General features: G+C 47.4%; 1 protein-coding gene across 1 annotated transcript in view; it reads left to right on the top strand.

Moving 5' to 3' along the window:
• Positions 1-243: 243 nt before the first annotated feature.
• The window catches only part of LSM14B (LSM family member 14B), a 17,188-nt gene continuing 5,972 nt past the window's right edge, over positions 244-11,459 (top strand). The window contains 4 exon segments of the mRNA XM_015406133.1: positions 244-265; positions 3,544-3,707; positions 7,408-7,543; positions 8,691-8,807. Coding sequence (XP_015261619.1) covers positions 244-265; positions 3,544-3,707; positions 7,408-7,543; positions 8,691-8,807 — 439 coding nt within the window.

Genomic DNA, 11,459 nt, shown 5'->3' with positions numbered 1-11,459 from the left:
TATCATCGCCAATCTCGAAGCAAGAGGTCTGCAGAGGCAGCAGCAAAATCACCAGCAGAGAAGGCCCAAACAGATTTGGGGGTGTGATGTTTTGGATCCAAGAACACACACACACACACACAACTATGGAGCAGGATGCCATAACTTATAGGGAAAAATGCTCCCTGGGGCCAGCTGACATATTCATCCCTATACCAACAACTCGATGGGTTTTTCGGTGCTTGATTACCCTGTAAGTACCGGATGGGAAAAGCTACTGGGTTTGGTGAGTAGAATTAAGTGTTGCTTAATTAGGGTAGATGGGTGCAGGGAAGTGGGGCTGGGTGTTGATGAGGCCAGTAGGTTCTTGGGAGACCCGTTCTCCTAAATTATTGTCCCTAGGATGGGGAGGAGGTCATTAGCTAGCCAGCTGTTCTTACTTACACTTCTAAACTAAGTATCCAGGCTTGTCTCTGGTCGGCATCCATTCTGTGTCATTTTGGGCCGGGCAGTGTATTGCTCTTAAGATATTTGAGATGATATATATTAGGGAGGGTGTTTATGGTTTCCTAGCTATGAACTGCCACTCAGCGAGAGGACTGCTCACAGAGGTGGTTTGCCATTGCCTGCCTCCACGGTGGTCCCCCCACCTAAATGCGAACCAGAGCCAACCCTGTTTAGTTTCTGAGATCTGATGAGGTTGGGCTAGCCTGAGTCATGCAGGTTGGGGCATTCTCTACTTGGTGGTGGAAAGTGCCGTCAAGTGGCAGGCGACTTAAGGTGACCCCGTAGGGCTTTCAAGGCAGGAGACGAACAGAGGTGGTTTGCCATTGCCTGCCTCCACGGTGGTCCCCCCACCTAAATGCGAACCAGAGCCAACCCTGTTTAGTTTCTGAGATCTGATGAGGTTGGGCTCGCCTGGGCCATCCAGGTCCGGGTGAGTCGCTCTGCTTAGCTAGAATTTTTCATACCATGCCAGTTGTGAGTAAATTGCTCCTGCTATTCCAGGATTGCCAAGGTCCCCTTTCCTAAAATAAAAAAGGCCCTCAGTTTATCTCCAGTCTCTCAAGTTCTGTTACCAAAACGGCCCTTGTTTATGAAGTAGTGAATATGCTGTGGTTAAATGTTGATGCTATACAAGGACAGAAAGCTCCTGATCTTAGAGCTCAGGAGCTCTGGCCTTAAATCTCTCTGTTCAATTGGCTTTGAGCCCCAGGTGGTTATAGAGGAGCCTCGCGTGGCTGAGGAACTTTACAGTCACGTGAGCGTCATTTTGAACGAAACATGGAATTAATGTACTTGACCCCACCTGAATATTCAGTTCTGCGTAAATGAAAACAAAGTCTTTGTATCCCGTGTGGATGGTGATGGAAGCTTTGACCTTGGGGGGGGGGGCTCACAAGCAAATGGGAGTGGATAGCTAAGGTGGATGAGGGAGGACTTTGCTAAAGCTTCTAGTGCTGTGCAATAGCAAAGGAAGCCTCTACTGATGTCTTCAGCTGTGGTGTGAAAGTGACTGACGTGTGTATTCTTTAGAGCCAGTGTGGTGTAGCCATGTTGGACTAGGATCTGCGAAACCCAGGTTCAAGCCGTTACTCTGCCATGGAAGCTTGCTGGGTGACCATGGGCCAGTTGCACACAGAGCCTAACCTACCTTAACAGGGTTGTTGTGAGGACAAAACGGAGGAAAGGAGAACTATGTAAGCCGCTTTGGGTCTGCATGTGAGAGAAAGGTGGGATATAAATACAGTAAATAATGGAGGACATGGAGCAGCCCACCACATAGCGATGCCTGAATCTTCATCAATCCATAACTTATTGCTTCCCTTCTGATATTTCAAACTTTAAACGAATGTCAGGGAAGAAGTATTTCTGCACCTGACAGGTGCCGCCATCTTTCTGAGAGGCATTAGGAGGGAGCAGTTTTTGGTGTCCTTCCTCTCATATTGCATGTTTGGCTGTCACAAAGCTAAAGCATTTGTCCTTTTCAAACTTCATAGCTATGCCAGATAGTTTTATAGGCTAACTAGCTTATGAACAATGTATTTAGTTCTTAAAGCAGTAAGGCTCTATAAGAAAGTAGATGTTTCAGACACTGACATTTCGGGAGTGTTACAACCGCTGCACTACACTCGTTCTTCCCTACCCCTTTCAAAACCTTAGATTTTGACACAGCAGAGATCATTCCTCGGTGAACATTCAGTTCTGCAACCATAAAGGCAAACCCTTTTCTGTCCAGTGTGAACAGCCGCAGAGGCTTTGACCTTAAGGGAAAAGTTCCACCACTCACTCACATACATTTATATAGCACCATCCCTCCCGCTGTGGCATCGGCAATCCAAACTGCCTTGCAGTGGTTCTCCAAAAGCCACCTGCTATAGAGGACATCCCCTCCCCCCCAGATCTTGGTCTGTACTAAGCAGGGTGCTTGCAGCCTTCTGTTTCTAAGTGCAGAAAGGTCAGTGTCCTGTGGGAATTGAGGCTAGAAGGGAGGGGCCGTGGCTCAGTAGTAGCACCTCTGCTTGGCGTGCAGAAGGTCCCAGGTTCAATCCCCAGCATCTCCAGTTAAAATATCTGGCTGTACGTGATGTGAAAGACCTCTACCTGAGACCCTGGAGAGCTGCTGCCAGTCTGAGTAGCCAATGCTGACTTTGATGGACCAAGGGTCTGATTCAATATAAGGCAGTTCCATGGGCTGCAAGCAGTGCTGTCAAACTCATTCAGTAGGGAAGAGACTCTTCAATGTTCATATCAATCAGAAAACTGCACGTGTTCTAGAAGTTGTGGGATATGAGCATGTCCCAGAGTCAGACCTGCTGCTGGAACTTGGAATGATTTCTGTTTTGCAGTCCACTTGCAGCCCTCTATTTTTGTTATCAGAATCCCAGTTTATGCAACAATCTCTCTGCGACACAGTGAAGGAAAAAAGCAAAGACCAGGTGGCTGCCCTACAAGACTCGTGCTTGCCCTAGTTTTCCTGATTTCCTATTTGCCTATCTCCATTTTCACCCTCTGCTTAACAGTCTCACTGCCAAAGTCAAGATACTGTAAAAATTCTGGTCCTGCGGCTATCATGAACAGTAAATCTGCTTATTCCGTTTCTGCTAGCAATGGTGCTCCTGAATTGACCCTTCTTTGATGGCCACTGCTCTCCTTTTCTGTAATGGAACTTGTCATTGAAAACTACGGCCACTGATAGCTCTGCATTTGAGTAGCTTTGTCCATATTTCCCAAAGATATATAGTATAATAGGAGGAGAAAAGAGAGCTTGCAGCATCTAACTGGCACAAACAAATGGCTACCTACGTTGCATTTATTAGGAGCCAGTAGGCTTGGTGTCATTGCTTGGCCCAGTCAGGCTGTAGTGGTCTGGCTGGCTAGTAATCCGGAGCAGACATCCCAGCTCCTTTTAAGAGGCAGGCTAGTTCATTTTGAGAATTGAGATGGGTGTGTTTCAATGAGGAAGGAGCCTGGTGGTTGTCTAGGCGGGCCATTTGCATAAAGGCAGTGTGATACAGCTTGTTAGGTCAGGTGCTAACATCTGGTTTGTTTTCACACACTAAGTGCGCTCCTTTGGAACTGAAGATCGTCCCACGGATCGTCCCGCCCCCCCAAGGGAGGAAGTTTACGAATACATCATCTTCCGTGGCAGTGACATCAAGGACATCACCGTATGTGAGCCCCCGAAAGCGCAGCATAATCTGCCTCAGGATCCTGCTATTGTTCAAGTAAGTGATTTTTTCCACCTGGAGTGCCAGCAGCAATTTCATCCTGCGAGGTGAACTCGCTGCATCTCTTCAAGACCTTTCCAGCAAGACGACAACGGGCTTTAAATATTCCTAGGAATAAAAGTCCACTTTGTCTTGGATAGTTCATTACTCCTATTTAGCTCTAGCCCGGGGTGACTTAATTATTAATTAGAAACAGTAGTTGGTTTTTATAGCTCTCTAGTCAGAAGTGAGGCTCTATAAATCCGCATGCTACTTGCTAGCACCAGGCAGCCTTCCCTACTCTGACACTCAGCCCTGCTCTGTCTGGCACAGAGATCCTTCTTAGCGTGCTTCTGCAGAACACCTTCCACAAAAGTCCAGCATGAGGAAGGAAACCACAGGGGCGGTGCAGTCTTGAGAGCAAGCATGAATGCTGGTAATCCTGGCTGTGCCCTGAGGATGGAGACGTCTGTCATTTTCGCTTATAAGAACATAAGAAAGACCTGCTGGATCAGACCAGTGGTCTATCTAGTCCAGCATCTTGTCTCACATAGTGGCCAACCAGTTCCTCTGGAAGGCCAACAACAGGGCATATGGGCCAAGATGTTCCCCTGACGCTACCTCCTGGCTCTGGAATTCAGAGGATTAGTGTGTCTGAATGTAGAGGTTCCTCTCAGTCACCATGGCTAGTAGCCACTGATAAACTCATCCTCCCATTAATCTATTTAATCCCCTTTTAAACTACACGAAGAAATTGATACAGTTCGGTAGATCTGGTTTCTGTCCTCCCAGTTTCTGCTGACTGCCAACAGCAATGCCACCTATCCCTTAAGTCTTAAATCACAGGCTTTGTGCAGAGCCAAATACCGCACCTCTAAAACTTCCTTGCTCTTCTGGATAGCTACCTGGCTGGTGGGCCAAACTACACCTGGGATGCGGTGAGTGGCACAACTAGTTCTGTGTGCCTAAGGGGGTCTTACTGATTGTGTTTCTCAGACAGTAATCGCCTCCCATGCTCTGTTGCCAGAACTTTCAAAAAGCATTTTATGATCCCACACAGATCAGTATCAGCACTGTACTGGATCAAGGTTATTGGTGTGCTTAAAGCAGCTCTTTGGATCCCTTGTGTACCTGGCCTCAAGTTGGCCTCAAATGTGTCCAATACATATGGGGAAAGACTGGCATTAACATCGAAAGTCACTGTGGAGACTCAGTTATGTTCTGCTCTTTAACAAGAGCATTCTCTTGCTGCTGTATGAAATATTATACAGTTGGTTAGTCAAAATCTGAATTCCAAACTCTTAACAGTAGTAACAACAGTTGACTTGAACTGCTTTTTTTTGTTTGCTGCTGTAGCTTCTTGCATATATGCTCGCCTGTTCTATATTGAAGTTATGGGGTTCACAAGATCCATTTGGGACTGGCTTCTGGCCTGGCATCGTGGCCTTTGCCGGCAGAGCAAGGGCCGATTGTCCTCCTTGACTTCTTGGTGGCTTTTGATAGCATTGATCGTAATGTGCTTTTGGACCAGCTGGCCAACATGGGCATCTTGGGCACTGTCTTGTAGGAGCATAAGTCCCATCTGACTGACCAGTATCAAAAGGTGGTGCTGGGGAGAGCTGTGTGGCACATTTGCTCTCGGATCCTGTAGAGCTGTACCATCTCTCAGTTCATTAATCGTCTACATGATAAACCATGGGGAGAGGTCATGGTGTTCTGATGCACAGTTCTACTCCCTTCTAGCAGAGACAATGAAAATCCTGAACAAGTATCTTCATTCAGTAATGGACTGAATAAAGGTCGGTAAACTCAGTCTAGGTGAAACTGAAGGGGTGTTGGTCAGTAATGCAGCCAACTGAGGAATTATTGCATCCCCCCCCTTATAGAACAGGCTTGCGGTAGACCTGTGTCTGCGGAGAGGAGCCTGGCACCTCCGTGTGGCACGTAGCCAACTTCAGCTGGTGTGCAAGGTGCAGCTAACCACAGTTATCAATTCCCTGATCACATCCGGGTTGTATTGCTGCAATATGCTTCTATACGGGGCTGCCTCTGAAAAGTGTTCAAAAGCTACAATTAGTACAGAGCACAGCAGCCTGACCTCTTGCTGTTGTGAAATGCAGAGAGCACCTTGCTGGTTTTGAAAGCTTCGCAGTTCGCTTCCAGGCTCCCTATAAAGCCCATATGGTCTCAGGCATGGAGATGTAAAGGTCCTTGATTTCTCACATGAGCCTGCTGTGCACGTAAGGTCAGTTTTGAACGCCCAGCTCTGAGTGCCTTCAGGACGAAGATGGGCAAGCACCTGAGAAGAGGGTCTTCTCTCATTTATGGTGCCTCAGCTGAAGAACTCCCTTCCTGTTGCAGGAGGGAAGAGCAGGATAAAATCGTAAGAGCTTGTTGAGCTTTAGGTGCCAAAGAGACACTTCTCTTCAGTGTTCCCTCTAAGCTGAGTTAGTGTGAGCTAGCTCACAGTTTTTTAGCCTCCAGCTCACACATTTTTGTCTTAGCTCAGGAAGGATGGCTCCAGAGCAAACTAATTTATGCAGTAGCCAAATCACTCACTCACAACTTTAATGCCAGTAGCTCACAAAGTAGAATTTTTGCTCACAAGACTCCACAGCTTAGAGGGAGCACTGCTTCTCTTCCCCCACATCTCTTGTATCGGTGCTTCTGTCTGTTATTTTTATCACTTGTCCTTATCTACTTAAATGACACGACTCACTTAACCTGTGGGTTTTGCGTAGGGCTGCCTTTATTTATTAGAACATTTCCTCGTTTAAGGCGGCTTACAATAATAGTTTTAAAAAATCCTGTTAAAACCAAAATAAAATATTGAACCACCTCAAAAGCCCTGGGAAACAAGCAGGCCTTTGCAGCACCTCCTGGAGATCTCCATGGAGGGGACCCCCCCACCTCTTCAAGGAGCCCGTTCCACAGACAGGAACCTCAGTGGGAAAAGCCTGGTCTTTGGATAATGCCAGACAGGCTGCTTGAAGTGACGGGATAGACCACAGGTGGCTGCTTTGCTACTGGGTGGGCTTTTTCTTTCCCTGCTGGCTTACAATAAAAATATGTCCTTATTGAGTGTCTCCTGTCAGTCTTTGTGTTACTTGAATTGTGCTACTTGAATACGCCAGTTTGGTGTAGTGGTTAAGAGCGGCGGACACTAATCTGGAGAATTGGGTTTGATTCCCCATTCCTCCATATGAGTCTGCTAGGTGACCTGGGACAGTCACAAGTTTTCTGAGAGCTGTTCTCTCAAGGGCAGTTTTCTCAGTCCCACCTACCTCACAGGGTGTCTGTTGTGGGGAGGGGAAGGGAAAGGACATTGTAAGCTGCTCTGAGACTCCTTTGGGTAGTGAAGGGCGGGGTATAAATCCAATCTCTTCTTCTTCTTCTTGAGATAGCTAACAAAACTAGGATTGCCAACCTCCAGGTAGGGCCCAGAGATGTCCTGCTGTTACAGTTTATCTCCAGACAACAGAGATCAGTTCTGCATGAAGGGTGGGGTATAAATACAATCTCCTCTTCTTCATGATGGAACTTGCATTGGGAACACATCTGCAGAGTTGCTGGGCAATAGCTACTTCAAATGAAACCAACTGGCACTTGTTTAAATATGCTCCATGTTAAAAAGTGGCCATGCTCAGTTAAGAGCAGTGGGGAGGGCATAAGAGCAGTTCCTCGAGCCTTAGGTTAATCCCGCTCTCTTTCTTTGCAGTCTTCCTTGAGCTCCGCCTCGGCCTCCTCCTTCCAGCCACACGTGCCTTACAGTCCCTTCAGAGGCATGCCTCCCTACAGCCAGCTTGCCGCCAGCTCATTAATTAGTCAGCAGTATGCCGCTTCCCTCGGCCTAGGTGAGTTAACACGGGCCTCGCTCTTGCGGAAACAGGCAGCTTGTGTCTGGGGTGTGGCTTTTCAGACAGTAGATCACGGCTCAGACTGAATGCTCCTCTATACAAACACTTCCCTCCATGTGGAAAACAGATATCAGAGAGTTCTCCCTGACTCAATGCCTAGGAATTCTCCATTCTCTGTCCTTGAGAAGCATTCTGTGGTGTGACCCTGCTCCTGTTGTCTGCCCATCTTGGTGAGCGCTTAGGTGCAAGGTATGCAAGGTTTTCTTGGTGGTGAATGCTTGGTTGCATAGCAGCCAGTGCCTTATCAGAATTAAGTTTATTTTCCTTACTAAATGACGTGGCAAATCTCCTTCACCTGCTGACAGGGTATAAACAGGTTTTACGAACAGAAGCTTGTAAAAAGTAATGGGTCTTTAGAGCAGCTGCTCAAGGTGTGTGAGAGATTGTTGAGGCTGGAGGTGGGATGACGGTGTTAATTCCATCTCCGTCAAACTCTTGTGCGCGGTCTTGAATAATCGCTACTTCTCAGCTTTGGTTCTTCAGCTGTGAAACTATAATGGGGGGATTGGTTTGAGAACCGTAGTGCGAATTAGAAGAATTGTACTACCTGTCCGCATGTGGTACCCATTAGATGTCCTCATCCGGCTGCAGAAAGTTACTCATTTCTAAGTTGGTGATTGAGATAAATTGAAAAGGGTGAGCAGTCCTACTGTCTGTGGAAGCGCTGTACTCCCTTTAACCTTTTGTTCAGGTTTGCATACTACAGTGTCTGTTGTTAACGTTGGCTATTGAGCTAGGGAGCTGACCTGGATGGTCCAGGCTCGCCTGATGTTGGAAGCTAAGCAGGGTCAACCCTGGGCGCCACTTGGATGAAGGACCCTTGGAAACCCTATGGGGTTGCCATTATTCAGCTGTGGCTCGATGTCACCTTCCACTGCCGTCGAGCCTGATGCAGAATGTTCTTTTGATAGTGACTCAACAAACACTTTCCTTGTTCCAGGTCAAATTCTACAGGCTCTCAAAGGTGCTACGTAGCACCAGCTCTTAAACATCTCTCTCTCCCCAGTCTGACTGGATGTCTGTGCAGCCTCGTGTCTTACTGGTCTCCCTCTTTGCTTTGTCTTCCCCCCTTCTGTCTTTCTAGAGAAATTGGTAAGCCCTCCAGCATCAGCAGCTGCATCCAGTCCTAGCACTTCTTCGTCTCCCCAGCCAGTGTCAGAGCCTGACCTGTCATCCGAGCCACACCTGCTGTCTTCTAAGGGTAACAGCAGCTTGAGGATCCCAAGTATTTTGAAGAACTGCATGGTGTTTGCAAAACATGTTGTCTTAACCCCTCTCTTGCTCCTGAACAGAGTAACACGGGCAAGGATTGCTTCAGTGTTCTGTTTCTGAAACCTCCTACTCCAGGTACTGGATCAGTGGATGAAGAAGAAGACTGAGTTCTGGGCAGTGATTATAATTGTGCAGTACTGATTATAGAGGGAATAAAACTTGTAAACTGTAGTGCAGGAGAAATCGAGGGAAACTAGAAGCCACGGAGAAGGCAGTGAGCAGTAGTGGAGTCTTCCCGGAAGACTCGGTCTCGGCTTTGCAGCTTCCAGAAGACATTTGCCTGCATAGCTGTGGGGACTAGAGACCATAAAATCAGTTTACGGTCAAGATTGCCTTCCTGCTTAGGAGATCACGGTAGCGACTGCCAGCTGATAGGATATATGAAAGGATCACAGAGTGTCTTATTTGCAGGCAACTTGTCCTGAGAACTAAGCCTGCCAATATTTTTCTCGTCCGTGGCAAATCAGTCCCCCAGATAAGACACACAGAGCAGATCTGAGTCAGACCTCTAGCTGAGCATGCTGCTTCTCGGTAGTCACCCTGTTCCAAAACCTCGTGCCAAAGTCTGAAGCTGTATTTCCTGCAGCGGAAACTTTAGCGTCTGCCAACAGCCAGAGCTCTGAATTGGATGAAAGGTAGTGAAGGAGAAAGAAATAAGGGCGGGAAGTCTCCTTAACATTTTATCAAGTGAAATCGCCTCCCGAGGTACCGCGCGCTCATGCTTTGTGTGGCTGCTTTGCTGTTTTTTGCTTGGGCCTAACGAAACTGTGTCTTGCATTGCCTTAGTTCTCTAGGCAGGTGTGTAAAAACATTAATGCATGCTTGCCTTGAGCGTAGAAGCGTGCGCTTCCTTTGTGTGTTTGCCTTTTCAGATCGGTCTAAGTTCACTTCGTAGTCGTCATAAATATCCTCATCAGTTGTGCCGCTTCTGCCCCTCTTCCCCTCCCCCCCCACAAAGGTTTTGAGCAACCTTAAGGTTAGCTTGAGACTATGAATGGAGCATTTCCAAAAGGTTTAAAGCTATGTTGAGGGGGGGAAGTTTCAGGAAGAGGAAAGCTATTTCTAGTTTCTTTCCAGTTTCGAGGTCTTCACGTTTCTCTATAAGACTTGTCCAGATGCCCTCTAATGTCCTCTTTTGAGACTATGAATGGAGCATTTCCAAAAATTTTGAAGCTATGTGGGGGGGGGGGGAGTTTCAGGGAGAGGAAAGCTATTTCTAGTTTTTTTTCCAGTTTCGAGGTCTTCACATTTCTCTATAAGACTTGTTCAGATGCCCTCTAATATCCTCGTGTAGCAAATGTTGAGGGATAAATGTTGCAACTGCCTGACTGTAATACATTTCCACACAACAAGAGGTAAGTTGCGGGGAATGCGAGCTGATTCTTCCTTCCGGTTGCTACCTGAGCAAGACTTTTACGATGCTTTGACTCAAACGTAGTGGATCCAAAGTACTGCTCACGGAACAGCTCCTGTGCTGTCCCCAGGGCTCAGGCGACTTAAAGGAACGGCACTAGAGACAGTGTGGGAGTCTGCAATGGAAGGAAGGAAGGAAGGAATCACGACACCGACCCCTGGAAACGCACTCCTAGTGATCAGGAGGGGGAATAGCTGTTGGATCCAGCCCAGTATACTCAGCCGCTTGGTTGCTTTAAAGTAAAGAAAAGGTTCCCTTGCTCGAAAGCCAGTCGAATCCGACTCTAGGGCTGCGGTGCTCATCTCCGTTCCCAAGCCGAAGAGCCAGCGCTGTCCGAAGACGTTTCCGTGGTCATGTGGCCGGCATGACTAAACACCAAGGCGCACGGAACGCTGTTCCCTTCCCACCGAAGGCTTTACCTAGCACTAATTTGTGTAAGCCCATAATGCAGTTGTGACAGATCAAGAGAAGTCTTTGTTCAAGTTTACATCCTGCCAGCTGTAATAAGGCTGTATGAACACTTTGACGGTATCTACCTGACAAATTCACTGTAGCTGTGTATAGTAGAATACGATCTAACTCAACGTATTTTGTCTGTGAAGCAACTATAAGAAGGTTGTTATAATGCCGCTGATAGTGATAAGCACAGACTAGGCTTTCTGCCACAGTCCATAACTTCAGCTCCTTGGGCTGAAGGAAGGATTTATTCCAGAGATAACGCATGGCAGGGCTGTGCATTCAGCAGAACAGTTACAGAAAAAGGGGTTCTTGCATATTTGCTTTGTCCGGCTTCCAAAACAAGCGCTTTTAAAGGTGTTAAATGCCAGGCCCTTGAACTGCTAGATGGAATGCAGCGGAAAGTAGCGTAGGCCACGGTTGAGCGGCAGGAATATGAATACGAGGTCCCCGGAGAAGATACAAGCAGTGATGCACTGCATGGGAGCCTTGCCACTAGAAGTCCTGCTGACAGTTCCAGGTGTGCATAGTGGAAAGAAACCTACCTGTGGCAGCTCGAGGCAATATGCCCATCAGCTGGGTTTGGGACATGCCCGTAGCCAGGATTTTTTAAATTCAGGTGGGCTTTAAATAAGTCAGGGGGTACCCTGCACAGACACCCCCAACACACCTCCAAGGGAGCACCACAAATAAAATAAAAAATTGGAAGTC

This window comes from Gekko japonicus, unplaced genomic scaffold (assembly GCF_001447785.1).
Source record: "Gekko japonicus isolate JY-2015 unplaced genomic scaffold, Gekko_japonicus_V1.1 scaffold946, whole genome shotgun sequence".
Lineage (NCBI taxonomy): Eukaryota > Metazoa > Chordata > Lepidosauria > Squamata > Gekkonidae > Gekko > Gekko japonicus.
The sequence above is the reverse complement of the archived record's forward strand: the minus strand, read 5'-3'. Positions and strand labels throughout refer to the sequence as shown.